General features: G+C 41.5%; 1 protein-coding gene across 1 annotated transcript; it reads right to left on the bottom strand.

Annotated features, from left to right (window-relative positions):
- Nucleotides 1-7628: 7628 nt before the first annotated feature.
- On the bottom strand, nucleotides 7629-14284 carry LOC121264495 (ABC transporter B family member 1). Its single transcript, XM_041167687.1, has 10 exons — nucleotides 13749-14284; nucleotides 13603-13657; nucleotides 13326-13501; nucleotides 12994-13194; nucleotides 12591-12850; nucleotides 12185-12501; nucleotides 11737-11960; nucleotides 10342-10715; nucleotides 9450-10164; nucleotides 7629-9111 (listed from the first exon to the last, which is right to left on the bottom strand). Exons 1-10 carry the CDS (start codon nucleotides 14223-14225, stop codon nucleotides 7825-7827), a joined length of 4086 nt encoding a protein of 1361 aa, XP_041023621.1. The 5' UTR covers nucleotides 14226-14284; the 3' UTR covers nucleotides 7629-7824.
- Nucleotides 14285-17312: the final 3028 nt, after the last annotated feature.

Genomic DNA, 17312 nt, shown 5'->3' with positions numbered 1-17312 from the left:
AAAAGTCAAGCCACTGGACTTGCTATGAACACACTTGTGGTGACAGTCTCTTGACTGCCCAACCCTTGGGCAAATAAACGTCGAGTCAATAGACTCGCCGCGAACCAAAGAGCATTGACAATCCCTCGACTGCCCGACCCTCATGCAAATAAATGTTGAGTCACTAGAATATCCACGAACCAACGAGCAGTGACAGTCTCTTGATTGCCCTGCACTCACAAATAAAAGTTGAGTCATTGGACTTGCCGTGAACCAATAGGTGAAGACAGTCCCTTGACTACCCAGCCCTCATGCAAAAACAACTCTAGTCACTGGACTCACCGCGAACACAAGTAATGAAACACTGCCTCCAATTCGAGCATCCCCTCGACACCACCATCAATTTCCAGCTCCTGTTAGAGCACCTAGATCCGCCGCCTGCTCTACCTAGGTGGCTACAATGACACCTCGGCCTGTTGCTCGCCCTGTGAGTCTATATCGCCTTAGGGAGGGGTCACCGCAACAGGCTCCTCGCTCCTCTAAGGCAGTCGACGAAGCACCCTCAGGCTTAGGTGATGTGTTGAAGGGAGAGGAAGGTATGGAAACCCTCTTCTTGCTGAGGTCGACAACCAAGGGCTGGCTCGGGGACAACCCTTGGAGCAGTCAGAGTGTGGCGAATGGACACCCCTGTCGTCGCCCGAGGACCTTAGCACCTTAGTATCAATTGTTGCCTCAAGAGCGATGGTGTGTGCCTCAGCATCGTCTTTTGGGGAGGTGGATGTCTCCAGAACATCCTTAAACAGTAGGATGAGAACACGAGACCCCATTAGATCAGGGGCAAGGAAGGTTGACAAAAAGGCCATATCGAACCCTTCTTCCTTACGGCTAGGGACCCCAGCTAGCTCCTGATCACTCCATAGGGTAAAAGATGGCGACACTGGTCATGATGAAACAGGGGGTTTGTCGGACAAAAGGGCATCCTAGTGGCCTCAGCTAGGCTGTTAACCCTGAGTCAGTTCTGCAACACCCGATCAAGATGGGGCCTATGAAGACTGGCTCAGGGGAGGCACCCCATGGATTTGGAGCTATTGTTGCTGGACCTTGATAGCTCACAAGCCACCTCTTCTTCAATATGAGGTTTTTTCCTTTCCTTCCACCAGAGGATTGAGAGGCTTTTTTTAGTGCCAAGAAGCAGACGACTCCTTTGGTATACAACGGCCCCGAAATGTGATCAATCTTAAAACACCAGCAGTTGGTCGATGTTGGCTTCGATCAATGGGGCTTCAGTCCAAACTTCTTCTTGGTGTGTCTTCACCAAGGCGTAGACCGTCACCAGGTGATCTTTCTCCCACTTAGTCAAACGGCACGGACGGGGAACTCACGGCAGACTACCTCTCCAGTAGGAAATTTCCAACCTTGACCTGACACAAAGAAGAACCGTATGAACCAGTCCTTGACATGGGAAAAGAGGGTTCCAGGTGAGCAACCCTATATCCCCTTGAGAACAGAAACTGCACAGGCTGTCGTCATGTCACTATAACCCATGCATAAAAGGAAACTTTCTGGCAGTTAGGTCAGGATAATCTTGTCCCACGATCTCCAAGACCATGCGCTAGACAATGCAACATGACATTAAGATCCTCCATGCGTTGGGATGAAGCTGCAACGGAGCCCACCTGAGGAAGTCTAAGGTGTCTTAGACGAGGCCTCAGAAAGTAAGCCATAGTTCGTTATAAAACAAGGGTACAATGCCACATTCGCGACAAAACCCTCTAAATCGACAGCTCCTAGCGAGCCCCCAGGATTTCTAAATCGATGGAGTCAGGCACCCCAAAAGAGGTCCTCACCTACCTCAGATATGTAGAAGAAGCAACCGAGGACCAATGGTACCCGTCAAAGAACTGGGAACTACCTTGGACCATGGAAGACCCCTCTAGACCCTGAGATGAGAAACAGGAGGTGTTCTTAGGCATCATCGAAGACAAGAAGAAGAAAGATTAGGGATTATCGAAGGATGAAGGAAGTTGGAGAAAATGAGAGCCGGGAACTCTTGAAGACAATAGCAGGGATGAGAAGAGTGGTAAGGAAGGGAGAAGAAGGGGGATGGGATGCGAGTTTAAACAGAAGGCTACTCCGATTGAACTACTCGAGTGGAAAAGTGACAAGTGTCACTGAAAGGGAAATGACGAGAATAAATCCTACGATTTTCACTGCACAAGGAGAGTGAGATCAAGCCATCACACGCAACCTTAGATGTAGGGAAGCAAACAGGTGCATGAAATGGGCAACCGATCCATTGGATGTTACGAACAACTAGAGCATTGTGGGGTAAAAAAAAAATGAGGAGAAAATTCCCACCGCACACGTGCGAGGGGAATTTACGGGGTAACTGGAAGGAATATTTTCACCCCTCCCCCCCCCCCAAAAAAAAAAAAAGAAAACTAGGCTAGGCCTAACTCACCCCCGAGAGGCCTAGTAGCCAAACCGTAACTAGCCCATCAATCAGGATAATAAGAAGGAAGCCCAAGGCTAGAGTGGGAAAAGGCTCAACGTGGATAGGTGTTCCTTCGTTGCTTGTCGATGCGAGCACGGAGCATCGACTTTGTTGAAGGTGAGGAGAGATGGGACACTTAGGAGAGGTGTTGCCTCTGTTGTTCATTGGTATCAGTGCAAAGCTTCGACTTAGATAATTAGGTGGGAGATGTGCTCGACAGTGCTGTGAGGAGAGGAGAGATGGGACACTTAGAAGAGGTGTTCCCTCCTTTGTTCACTAGTGCAAGAGTAGAGCATCAACTTAGATAACCAAGCAAGAGATGGACTCGAACGCACTAGGTGGCGAGAAGATATAGGACACTTAGGAGAGGCGTTCCCACCTTTGTTCGCAGGTACAAGCGTGAAGCATCAACTTTACTAGAGGCCAGGAGAGATGAGACACTTAGGAGAGGTGTTCCCTTTGTTGTTTGTCAGTGTGAGCATTGAGCATTGACTTTACTGGAGCCAAGGAGAGATTGGACACTTAGGAGATGTGTTCCCTCTGTCATTTGTCGGTGTGAGCACAGAGCATCAACTTTGTTGGAGGTAAGGAGACATGGGATACTTAGGAGAGGTGTTCCCTCTGTTGTTCGTCGCTGCAAGCACAAAGGTTAGACTTAGATAACTAGGTGCTCGACCGCACTGGGTGGCGAGGAGAGATGGGATACTTAGGAGAGGTGTTCCCTTCGTTATTCGCTAGTGCGAGCATTAACCATCAACTTTGCTGGAGGCAAGGAGAAATGGGACACTTAGGAGAAATGTTCCCTTCATTGTTCATTGGTGCGAGCTCGAATCACCGAAATTGCTAGAGGAGATGCTCAACCTCATTGGGGGGCAACTTGTGTGCTCGAGTGGGGTTAGTCCCAGTGGGAGGAATGCTCAACTAGGTTGAGGGAGGCTAACCTGACTGCTCGAGTGTGGTTGAACTCGGCAGAAGATGGATCGACAGTGCTGAGGGGCAACCCGTGTGCTCGAGTGTAGTTAGACCCAACGGGAGATATGCTTGACCCCGTTGAGGGAGGCTAACCCGACTGCTCGAGTGTTATTGAACTTGACAAGAGATGTGCTCAGTTACACCGCTTTGGCTGGGGACTGAACTCAACTACATTGTTGTTGTAGGAGACAACTCGACCGTACAACTGTCACAGAAGATGAATCTCGACTGCACAAAAAAACCAAACAGGTTAGTCTACATAGTCCGAATCATAACTTTGAGATTTGTAAACCTGAGATATTTAGCTATTGCTTTCAACTCTTTCTTGAGTAAGATTGTTCGCTACTGAATAATTTTTGTATAGGGGAAGTGATTTGTCTTTGAGCACTTTTGTAGCGATGTAGATTATCTGTCACTAGGTGATTTTTTGTTCATTTGTTGTCTTGAGGCTCATACTATGGGCAAGTAACTTTCTCGGGGCGAGCAAAGGTCTCTGTGGGGGCTGACAATGGTCTCCATATGTGGTGAACAAGCTTGGTGAGTGTGAGGTTGGGCAAGGCGTGCCATGGTGGCAAGGAGCACAATGGTGGTGGCAGACGACCTCACCAACAGTCTCTGAGCTCCCTACAAGCAGGCTATGTCCTTATGACTTTGCCAGTATGCTTGTAGGGGTTGGTGGTACAGAGGAGTCTTCGCAGCTACATTTGGTGCCATGTTGCGGTATGGCCAAGGAGCTCTGTGTGGTCAAGAACCTTTTGTGGGTGAGGAGCTTTGTGTGGCCGGGAGGAGCTTTGTGGGTGAGGAGCTCTGTATGGCCGAGGAGCTTTGTGGCCAAAGAGCTTTGTGGCCAAGGATCTTTGTGCGGCCAAGGAACTTGGTGGCCAGGCAACTCACTCCATGGTCGAGCCACCCTCTGTGGTCAAGAAACTTTCTAGCCAAGTGGCCCTCATGGCTAACAAATATGGCAGTGGCAATCTCCTTTGTGGTAGGCAACGCCTTGCTAGTGACAAAAAGCACTAATAAGTCAGGTGGAGACTGCTGGCGGCCTATCGATAGGGGGTGCTGCCCGCAATGTGTATTGCATATGGTTCCCCTTCCCACATTCGAGTCGTTGGTTCCAAGCCCATCACGAGGCGGGAAGCACCTCGATAGCGATAGAAAACACTGGCAAGCTAATCGTGACCTGCCGGTGGCCTCAATAGCCCCTAGGCAGCTCGCATGTGACTTCTTGCCATGAACGGAGGTGACGGGCAGTAAGCTCGTCATGCACAGGGTCATGTCATGTATCTTGAGATCTCATATCCCTTTTATTTGGGCTCTGTTAGTTGTTGGTGAGAAATTTTGACCTGTCTTTCTCCCTTTGATGTTTTTCCTGACCTTATCCATTTTCTATTTTTCCCTTTAACTTCTTGATTGGGCTTAGCTAATCTTGGGCTAGGCCCGAAATATTTACCACCAACAACATCTTTAGGAAATTCATATCATTGAAAAGTTAAAACAATAGAAGAGTTTGATCATATCTACTTATAAACTCACTCCTTTAACTTCTAAGTACTCAACAAACCTCATCTCATATACAATATATCCTTTCTAAACACCACTCCTAATTCTAAAGACAGATATGTCGATTGCTGTCAATCACTAATTTAAACCTTAAATGGAATCATGGGTTTGTCTCTTTTTCTGTCGATAGTAGTCAGTGCTCTTGAATTTGATTGGTTGAGTTGGAACTTGGGGAAGTTGCTACTTTATTTAGCTCGCATGGCTGGAAACTAATCAAGAACCCTCATCATCACTCGGTACAGAAAGATTGTTCTCATTTGATTCTGTTGTTGCTTTGGTTGTCATTTTTCAAGTCTCCGTTTTGTGATTTGGATTCAAGTGTTTATCTTCTTCGCTTCTTCTCAAGGCCTTTTGCTGTTGGCGGGCTGCGTCTTTTTATTTTTATTTGTATTACTACTGCTACCAAAACGAACTGAAAATAATGATTAGACTGGTTTTGAAGCTGAAAGTTTCTCTTCAGATTGGAATCTTCACAAGCTTTTCCTATAGTAATTGTATATCGTTGCACGACCATGGTCTCGAATTTCGGGGCCTGAAAGAGAAGTCTCACCACCCTCTTTTGAATTTTGTGGTGGCTAAAAAATAGCTAGGGTTTCACAGAGTACCACTACATATTAAACATCTATATGAAATCCACTTCTTAGACATTGGCCACTAATATCTATCAATTTCAATGCTCGTGCATGATAAATATTTATGAGCTCTATTTATGAAAATCCCATTAAAATGGGACATGAGACCAAAAAAAGGTAATTATTCATATTAGAAACTCTCCCTCTCTACAATTTATTTGTAAATAAAATAATGGCTAATTTAACTATAAGAGTATCCGCGCCATGCGGTTCTTTTTTTTAATATAAGTAAAACTGAAAAATCAATTTACTTGACAAGGCAATTTCTGGAGATTCAGACCAGTGCCCTCCCTTCTCCAAGAGAGGCGCCCGACCACCAGGCTATGCGGATCTTTGAGACCAAACAGATTCCAGTGACCATTTTGATGGAGTTAAGAAAATTTACTCCAACAAATCTCTTTCACATATTGTTTGCCAGCAAAATCTTTTTATCAGTAATTGAGAACATAACCTTTTCCGAGTAAAGCTGAAGATGATATGTTAAAGAACGGGTGTTGTCTCGGTTTGTTTTTCGTCTTTGCCGTTTCTAATGCAGACAAAATGATGTATGTTTTAGTGAATTGTGGTCCGTAGCAAAGCAGAGTGTCATTCCCACTACCTCCACGAGCAATAGGGTATTTTTGTTTTTTATTTTTAAAGGAGCAACAATGGATTCACTTCATCTAATGCGGAAATGGCAACGAGAGAGGTAAGAGTGAGACCAGAAAATGGAAACTAAAGCTAAGTAGTGATAGGGAACATAGAGCATTTATACAGGTGGGTCTTTAGTGGGAATGCAACTTTCCACATGATCTATGTCTCCAATGAATCATAGGTATCTAAAGAAAGAAAATTTATAAAGTAGTTTTGAAATATTGAATTTTAATAATATAGCATCTTATAATAAAATATGAGTATAATTTAATAATGGGTGTTGTTTTTCAGTCTCATGGATTTGCCTCTTCAAAATTACCACTAATGCAAATTGCCTTTTTTTTTCATTTTCTATCAAATATTTTTTAAACATCTTTAATCATTACAAAAAAAATCACAACTTCACTAATACTCCTTTTATTAAACATTAAAAAAATTAAAATACGCTAACGATACTTTGAGAGAGCAAATCTATGGGACCAAATATCTTTTTCTTTTAATAATTACTCATTTTAAAAAAGAGTACAGAAATAGAACGCGGCGGCGATTACTAGGCGTCATTGCAATCGAAGTCAAGGCGTCTATAGCCGCTCACATCCTTACGTGGTTATTTGTCTAAACGAAAAAGAGATCAGAAGTGGCCCGCCTACACATGCCTAGCCTACATAGACACTTCTCAATCAAACTCCATCATCCGCCATTGTCATTTTCCAAATCCATAACGCCTTTCCTTTTTTCTGTCCACTAACAGCTATCTTCTTCTTTACTAGGTGCTCTCAAATTGTTATATCTTTAAAACTCATGCACATGCGCGACCACCATGTGAGCTTTGAGACTCCAATAATGTTGTTCCCCACCAGACCAATCATAAAAACATGGCAGACCCAAGTGAGATCTAGATAGGACGACCTAAGATTGCCAAGAACAGGCTGTGTTTAGAGTTTCGATTGCGATACATATCGTACACACACTCAAGGAGGCCTCATGTTATTTGTCCCCAGGTCTACATCCAGGGCCCTTACACCCCATCACTTTGCGATCAGCGTCGGAGAGATGCAATTCTAAAGCAATTACTCACCATCACTCTCCATCTACACGCCCTCTGATTATTGTTGGGGAGTATCTGCTGGTCTTCCACGGCTGATATGATGGGGCAAGAGAAGTTTAGAACAGTACATGTCAAATTTTGAGTTGTAGGGGCCTGGCTTGGCACCAATGCCTATCAATTATTTCCAACCCTCTCCATGTTTTCTCTCATATTATCACTCTTGGAAGCAGACTCGACAAACATAATGCACGAGGGATGTCTCTATATAAATGCATAAAGATGGGTGCATTCATGCAGAATTATGTATTTTCAAATCTCAAGGGTATATTCTCCGTTATAATTTTTCTTGGGAAGATTCGTGAAGACAAGAACATATATTGTATGTCAAAATAGTTAATACACATACTATACTATACCAAAGCAGAGAAACCAAAGCGAAGGACCAAAAAATAATAAGGTGGTATAAGGAATATACTCCTGTTTTCACTTTTCTCCCACCCACTTTAGCCTTCCCTCTCCTCATCTTCTCTGGGTCTTGCTGAAGAAGTTGAACCTGATGCCATTCCAATGACTTGGCTGTGTGTGAATCTTTGTAACTGGATCATTCGTGCGTAGCACCCATCTGGGTAATTTTTCAATAGATGGGAATGAGATCCTTGCTCTGCTACTTTCCCATCATCAATCACAGCAATGACATGTGCATTTCTGATAGTCGACAGCCGGTGCGCAACAACAATTGTTGTTTTTCCTGAGCAAGCCCGCTCAAGAGCCTCCTGGACGGACCTCTCAGATTCAGCATCGAGTGCACTTGTTGCTTCATCAAGCAGCATAAGTTCTGCCTTCCTCACAAATGCCCTGGCGATTGCAATTCTCTGCTTTTGTCCCCCAGAAAGTTGAACCCCTCTTTCCCCAACAAATGTTTTATATCCATCCGGCAATGCTGATATGAACTTGTGCGCATTGGCCAGAGTTGCAGCTTCAATAATCTCAGCCTCAGTAGCCGACTCATGGCCATAAGCAACATTTTCGTAAATGGTAGTAGCAAATAAGCATGGCTCCTGAGGGACCATTGCAATGTGTCGTCTCAAGGACTTAAGATTGTATTTTCTAATGTCCTTTCCATCAATCATAATCCGTCCAGATGTTGGATCATATAATCGCTGTATAAGCGCAATTACTGAGCTCTTACCACATCCACTAGGACCCACTAGTGCAAGAGTTTTGCCTGCTCTGGCCCGGAGACTGAGGTCGCGGAAAATTGGCACATCAGGGCGACTGGGGTAAGAAAAGTCTACATGCTTGAATTCAACTTCTCCACGAAGGCGGTCTGGAACTGGGGTAGAATCAGGATCATCAGGCTCAATTTCAGTTCTGCGGTCAAGGAGATCAAAGACTGATCGCATGGCTCGACCACCCTTAATGAAGTCAGGAGCCAAGGTTAGTGTTTCAGCTGCACCGTTGGCAGAGACCATGAGGACCATGAAAACTCGGATTGTCTTTGAGAAATCGGATATCCCATGCTTGACAAGCCAGGAAGCATACCAGAGACCAAGGGCGTAGGAAGCATACAGTGCAAACTGAGCTATTCCAAATCCACTTCCAGAAATCTGTCCCTTCCAAAAGCATCGTCGGAGTGGAGCATTGAGGTTGGAGGAGAAAAGGTTAACAATTTTTGCCTCTGAATTGAAGGCAGCAACAGTCCTTACATTGGCTATGGCCTCCCCTGCTAGCTGGGTGGCCTTGGCATGGGCAGCTTCCAGGTCCCCAGAGAAACCAGTCATGAACATTTTCTGTTGAAAATTTAACAAAAACAGTAAATAACTGGATTGACATAAGAATTCCAGATATTACCTATGGACACCACATTTCAATTTTGGATTATCACCATCAACATATTGTAATTCATCACAAAAAGAATCAATGGATATCATTTTCCTAAAATGTCATTCACCCTACTCAATAGGTTGTGCATATTGTGAAATTTGTGTTAAATGTTGTCAAAGTTCTGCCATATTGTCCTTGTCAGTTTAGGACTAGCTTCAGGATAGTTTCATTATATAAAACCAATAAAAATATAAACTCTTAAACCTCATTAGACAAGATTCAGGTTTCATCTGGAAAAACAAACCTGCAATACAGTGGCAGCAACAACAACAGGGAAGACAGCTATGAGGACAAGGGCAAGGCGCCACTGCAAAACAAATCCTGCAGTGCAGGCAACTAGCATGAGTGCCGTGTTCTGCACAATCACTGAAATGCGATCTCCAATTGCTGATCTCACATTGTTTGCATCAAGAGCCAGCCTTGCTGCAATCCTAGCACTCTCGTTTTCCTCCTGATCAAACCATGCCATTTCATTTTTTAAGACAGCAGCCAACATTTTCTCCCTTACTCGTTTTGTGAGATTTTCTCCCACTATATCCCAGAAGAAATGCTGAAGTGTGTTGAAGAGTAGTGCAGCTGATGAAAGCCCAATTAACAAATAGCAGTACTTCTCAATTTGTCTACTCATGTAAGCATCATTTGGATTGTAGTAGACACTGAGGACAGCACTTAGAACATATGCAAAGAAAGCACTAAGTGAGCCACAAATAACAGAACCTATGGATCCAACTAAAGCATACACCCATTCTGGTGAATTCATTTTTGCAAGGCGCCAGAAGGAACTGGCTTGCTCCTTGAAGGCAAGCTTTTCTAAACGATAGTTGGGGTGTGAGGCGTCGATGGAGAGACTGAAGTCAGATGTAGAGAAGTCAGATAGTCGACGTGAGTATGGTGACCGGCCATAGGAAGAGTTCCGTGCAATTATCGGTGAGCTTACTGAGTTCCTGGCACTTGAAGGCCTATAAATGGAAATCATAGTTAAGCAGAAACTTCAGCACTAAAATCATAGTTAAGCAGAAATCATAGTTAAGTCTTGTCATAGCAGTGTATAAGGAACAACAAAAATATCCATTAGGACGAAACTTTTCATATAAAAATATGGATTTGGAATATGCTCCAAACTTGATGAAAGGTACCTTGCACTACTTTTTCTTGCATTGTTGAGAGCGGTTTCATGAGCCATCTCCTGCATTCGAATGAGCTTAGCATAGACACCATTTTCCCCTTTAGAAATAAGCTCATCGTGAGTTCCAATTTCAGAGACAGCGCCCTGCTGGAGTACAGCTACAAGGTCAGCCTTGCGAATGGTAGAAAGGCGATGAGCAATGACAAGGGTTGTTCTCCCAATCATGAACCGATCGAGGGCCTCTTGCACAAGCTTTTCAGACTCAGAGTCCAATGCACTTGTTGCCTCATCTAAGAGCAGTATAGCCGGGTTTTTCAGCATTGCCCTAGCTATAGCTATTCTCTGCTTCTGCCCTCCTGAGAGCTGCAATCCTCTCTCCCCTACCTGTCATTTTTTCAGTTTCTTAATGCTTTTATTTGATTACCAAATTGCAATAATATTCACCCGTCCCCCTCCCCCAATGCACGGTATGATTCTCCATTATTTCTTAGAGAAAACGTAGGAGAAGGAATAGAAAGTTGGAATCCTATATAGATTGGATTAGAGTGATTTTAAAGCTTCCTTTATCTTTGTTCAACATGATATTGAACTGAAAGGAGCATGATCTAAAATCTCTTTTAGAGTAGAACTTGTTACAGTAGTAATTTATTTTGTAATCATGTGAACTCTATATGCAAACTATTTTCGATTTATGTTGTGAACTTCATCTGGCAAGTTAATTGTCCAAGTAAACAATTCATCTATCTTATAGTGTATGAAATGAGCTCTCTCTCTCTCTCTCTCTCTCTCTCTCTCTCTCTCACACACACACACAACAGAGATGGACTAAGTATTTTGTGGTCTGGTCATTCCTCCCTTATGTTTTCTTTACATTTGCACATGCATTGTTGACAAAAGCATGTTACCTTACATCAGATGCATGCATGACGAAACACTTCCTTACATTGACTTTCAAAACATAAAATAAAATGATATATTAAAATTAAGTTGTTGACCAAATAAACCATTAAATTTTTCATATGGCATAAGAATTAATTATGAGCCAAAGTGAAACGAAACATCTCTGGTCAATATTCATAATTAAATTTCATCCCAAACCTCATTTCTCAAATGTCAATAAAGACTAAAAAATTGTGTGGATACTACAGACCTACTGCAATTAATATGATTAAATATTGAAGAACCATACCATTTTCTTTTTCTTTATTTCATTTACAGAGACTTAAAGTTCAACTATCAGAACAAGTAAATTATTTATTGTGTATCCACCAAACAAACAGCGTCAACTATATCTGATTTGATTAAGATACAGAATATGGTTGAGATCAACCAGCAACTATGATATCTACAATCTGTGCCAATGTTTCATGCAATAACTATACATGAATGCACTGAAACAACAAACCTGAGTCTCGAAGCCTTCAGGAAGCTTGATTATGAATGAATGGGCATTGGCAACTCTCGCAGACTCTTCTATCTCAACTTGGTTTGCATCGGGCCGACCCAATAGTATGTTTTCTTTAATGGTAGTAGCAAACAGAGCAGGCTCTTGGCTCACAAGCCCTATTTGCTGCCTCAACCATCTCAGTTTTAGAGTCTTTATGTCATGGCCGTCCAGCAGAACTTGTCCTGCGCAGGTTTATTCAATGACAAACGCTTCTTAACAACTTGCACGATCCTCCATAAATATACATATTACATGAAGTAAAGGAACCCGGGAGTTAAATTAACCTACCTTCGCTACGACATAATAAATTCATCTAGGAAAACACTCACGCAAAGGACAATTTTTCAAATGCATTTAGCTAACAACCTCTGTTTGATAATTTAGCATGAAATCACTCATGATTTACCTGAGGTAGGATCGTAGAACCTCTCAATGAGGGACACCACGGTGCTCTTACCAGAGCCACTGCTGCCAACCAAAGCTATGGTCTTGCCCGCGGGGACGTTTAGGGAGAAATTATTAAGGATCCGAACCTCAGGCCTGGATGGGTAGGAGAAATCTACATTTTTCAAATCCACAAGTCCAGTAATTGACTCTAATTCCAAACCCGATTCACTGTTTCGGTCTATATCTGGTTTGTGATCGATTATACGAAAGATTTTTGCAGCTGCAACTTTGGCCTTCACAAATGCACCCATGCTTGGCGCAGACTGCCCCAAAGCCCTGCCGACCAGAGCCAAGACAATTTTAAGGAACAAGATGCAACCGGAATAATGTACTAAAAGGACGAAATATGTAAATATAATACTTACAGTCCACCAATCATAACTGCAAACATGGTAGCAATGGCAAGTCCTCCATTGGTGTAGTTGTGCCTAACCAGATAACCGCCATACCACAGCAGAAGCGCATAACAGCAAAAAACAACAAAGTAAGTGGCACCCAGTCCCAATCCCTTTGCAAATCCACTCTTGTAACCGAGCCTCTGCGCCACCTTAAGTGCCGACGAGTAGCCTTGTAATGCTCTGGATTCCCCCACATATGCGAAAACAACCCGGATTTGAACTATCGTCTGTAAGTTTGTTTGAAATCAGCATAACACAGATGCAAAAAACAGAGAAAATCCCCGTTAAACCAAGTTTTAGTCTTCGTCTGTAACATATCGGAAAACTCGAAGGCACACACAAACAATGAACAAATGCCTTTTTTTTTCACCTGTTCTACAATGTTTCCTGCTTGTGAGAGAGCTTCCTGGCTCTTTCCAGAGAGCTTCGCTAATGTGGTGGTGTGGATACCACCAATTACAGCTATGAGAGGAACCACGGCCAGTGTGACAAGACCCAGTTGCCATACGGCAGTGAAACCCACAACAAATCCGGACACAAATGTCGCCATATAGTGGATGAAATTGCCCAACTGCACACACAAAAACCCAAAAAGAAAAAGAAACAGAAAGGAGGTTTTATCAAAAGGCCTAATTAGGGAGCAACTTCCAAAATAACCACAAAACAAAAAAAAAAAAAAAAACAAGCAGCTCCTTCCTTCACCTTCTCGCTAATGGCGTCTTGGACCATTACTGCATCGGAGTTAATGGCGAAAACAACGTCGGAGGTTCGCACCTCCGTGTCAAAGAACTGAATGTCCTGGTTCAAAGCCGCCTCTAAGTATTTGATCCTCATCTTCGTTGATTGCCGCTCTCCGGTCCACATCCAACACGATATCTCTGCAATCGAATTCAAGCTCTCCCGATTACATTTAACAAAAAAATCAAATACAGAAAATCAAAGCAAAGAGTTCAAAGTGACTGCAACAGAGACTTCTCACCTGCCCAAGAAGATGCCCAAATTGCAGCACCCACTACCAGAAAGTAAAACGCATACTGCAAAAATGCACAAAGTGCAGAGCATTCGATAACATATTCATGGCGGCAAGATAATGAATGAACTTAATTATGTGACTAATGGATTTACCTTAAGAACTTCCTGCATCATCTTGTCCATATTATTGGCATTGGACCCGAAAGAATTGACGAGGTCGGCAAAGAACCGGAGAAACAGTGGCAGAGAGCAGCCATGTACAATTGCTCCAACAGACCCAATTGCCATCAGAATGTAATCCAACCCATCCGCGAATCTAAAGAGTTGTCCAAACCCAACAGCGGGAACTGCCTCGGCCTTCTCTCCACTACCACCGCCGCCACTAGAATCCTTCTTTTGCTCAGAGCTCTCCATTGGTTTAGTCGCTCGAGGAGCTGCTGCTTGTTCTGAGACTCGTGGTTCTGTGTCTGGTGTGGTTGGTGTGGTTGGTGTTGGTGTTGGCGTTGTCGTTGGCGTCGTTGGGTTGGTTTTAAAAGGATCAGGAGGAGCAGGGGACACGAGCTCAAGGCCTTGCATTTCGGACCATCTCCACTGCTCAATCGTCTTTATCTCCTGAGAATCTTGTGACATTTGCAAAATTCCCTTGATAGCTTTATGAAACAAACCCACTCCCTCCCAAAACCCACCCTCTCTCTCTCTTCCCCCACTCTCTTTATTATCTCACTCTACTTGGCTTTTCATGTTCCTCCTGCTAGCTTTTCCTTCTTTTTCTGTTTTTACCTCCTTGCTTACCAGTTTGTTTCTTTCTTAACTTCTTTTTCTTTTCTTTTTTCCCTTTTTCTTCTATATTTTGGGTCTCATTTTTCTTGTTCTTATTGGTGGTGTTGATGTGATTCACAGATTCGAAAACATTATCCGCAAAAGATGAAAATAGATGCTTGTGCGTGTTTTTAAGGTCTGGTGTATTTTTTTCAGTTCGCTTCTTCTGTAAAAAACATAGATAGTGACATATGGGGGAGATGGGTAGGGGCGTAGAGCCTACAGAGACAGGGAGAAGGATTTTCCACCCGACAGCAAACACTGTGTGAAAACTTGGAGATGGGTTTTTGACCAAAACAGGTTCAAGGTGGAAAACCCAATGGAAATTCCCTTTTTTTTTTTTTTCACCTTCTTCTTTAATCAGTGACTGTCGATTTTAATTCCTCTCCTTTTGGCTTCTCCTGCAAGTCAAGTGTAAAAAGCTTGTATAAGAAAATTTCATGTTCAAAAAGTTCAGAGTTCAGACTTTCCACCTCTCTGTCTGTCTCCTTTAAATCCGGCGTCTTCGGCTACAAGTTGTCACTGGAGCATTGATTTTTTTGTGTGCTCTCAACAGAGCATTCAATAATAATAGAAATCATTTTAACATTTATATTTTTTGTGTATTTGTAAAATTATTAAGAACAGCCCAATCAGGAAACCAAAAAACTTAAAAACTATACCAAATATATACAGCATACCCTCGTTTGAACGTTTGACTTTATACTTGAATGAATACAGCAGCATGCATAAAAATTCAGCATTTTTGTCAGAAAGTACCGTGGCTTGTTCCTGTGATGTAAAATAATAAACCTAGATTTGAGTTCCACCATTATAGACAACACAGCTAAGATGTAGTATCGAACTTCCACTAATTTTGTCGTCCCTGCCCACTTTGTGAAAATTTTGAATAATGCATAGAAATGCAGAGATAGTTGATCATGTGTATTATTCTATGGTTGTGAGTATCACTGCTTCTATAATATATCACCGAAAATCTTGAAAAATTCCAAAGTAGGATTCCACGAAATGAAAAGAAAATCGTGGACAGATCCTGGGATTCCCCAAATTTTGATTTCTTTAAAGAAAATGACAGCTTCTCTCCTCAAACTTTCAGCGGTTTTCATACTGGGGGGGGTGTGAGTACCATTCTGTTTAAAGATTGATTAAAAATTTAAAGCTGAAAATATAAGATTAGCCTCTGTTTCGGGGATGGAAAGAGGGTTGCTTTGCTTGCCTTTAATCATGCTTTTGGAGTTTAATGAGCTAGGTGAGTCAGATACTCCCTTTTTTAAAGCCAAAATACAACAAAGTGGATGGATCTGACACTCTGAATTCCTTGAAGATGGAATATTATATCACCATTTTCAGTGGGATTTTGTTAAAAAATGGTTATGGACTTTCAACACATTTTGCAGGTAAGTATTTTGGTTTTACTAATGAGAAAACCCAAATACCATAGTGGTATTACCATTAGATTGTGTAGATTATAAATCTTTCACCTTGAGAAAAAAGGGGAGAACTTTTCAAGGAAAAAGAAAAAGAAAAAAGAAAGAGAAAAGCAAGTCTGATGCTTTCTTCTATATCCAAGCTTAACGTACAAATTCTGCAAGCCCTCCTTGGCAAGGCTCTATTTTGCCTCCACTCCCACGGGCGTTTGTCGAATGACGTAAGAACTGCCTTGTTCATTTCGTAGTACTGTTGTCGGTATTTATGGCATATTTATGGCAATGCCATTGGGGTTTAATAATAATAATAACATTGTGTTAAGATATGGATTTTTGTGAATGTCTTTTTGAGTATTTCTTGGTGGAATTTGTGATTGAAAAAAGAGTAAATGAATGAGAATGAGGTAGAAAAATGAGAAAATGAAAGAAAACACGAAGGAAAAATAGGACTATTCGAGATAGTTAAATAATCCCTAGGAATCTAATTCATTAAACTTCCAAAATATCAATTATTACACTATATGTATCCTTACTTGCAATATAATTAATACTCATTGCAAATAGGATACAACCCTTTTCGGATTGTTTGACCAAATTAAATTTAGGAGTCGTTTGGATATTAAGAGTATATCAAATTTTGATAAATAGTAATAAAATAGTTTGAGTTAAGATATTTAATTAGATTTTAAAAAATAAGAGAAAAATAGTTGAATAAAAATATTATACAATTAAAAACTTAGTTGAATATTATTTTTTAATATTATTTTTGTTTTTAAAATTGAAAATATTTTATTGATTTCTGTGTTGTGTTTTGAATTTTGTAAATGTTTTATTGATTTTTGTATTTTGTTTTGAAATGTGTAAAAGTTGTATTAGTTTTTATGTTTAGATAATAATTAGATGAAAAAAGTTGAAAATTTAAAATTGAAAAATATTTTGTATTTGCGTGATGTTTAGAAAGGAAATTATGATAAGTTCTACTAACTTTGAAAATTTCGTGTCTTATATTTGTGTCCAAACGCTCGCGCAATGTGAAGAAAATTATTTAGATTTGTGTTTTGATAGTTTATCCTCTCTCTCATAGTTATGGTGAGTTCGACATAAAAAGATTCATCTGTAATAGGGAAATCAATTTTGGAACCTTTCATGACCACTCAATCAAATGGATTTTCAAGAAGTTGCACCGCTATTTGGAGTAGTAGAAGACTTGGTTTAGGTAGTGAGAATACCTGAGAAGTGTTGAGAATGTTTGTAAATAGTAGTAAAAAAATAATGAAAGAGTAATAATAAAATATTGAATAGTAGTAAAAAGTAGGTGAAAAGTAATGAATAGTAGAAAAGTAGGTGAAAAATAATAATAAAGTAAAGAATAGTAGTGAGAGTACTTGAGATATTCTCACTTGCCAAACATAGCCTAAATGACTTCAAAGATGATAATCGGCTATTCCTCTCTAATGAAGTAGTAGTAAAT

This window comes from Juglans microcarpa x Juglans regia, chromosome 5D (assembly GCF_004785595.1).
Source record: "Juglans microcarpa x Juglans regia isolate MS1-56 chromosome 5D, Jm3101_v1.0, whole genome shotgun sequence".
NCBI lineage: Eukaryota > Viridiplantae > Streptophyta > Magnoliopsida > Fagales > Juglandaceae > Juglans > Juglans microcarpa x Juglans regia.
This window is presented reverse-complemented; position numbering and strand designations above follow the sequence as displayed.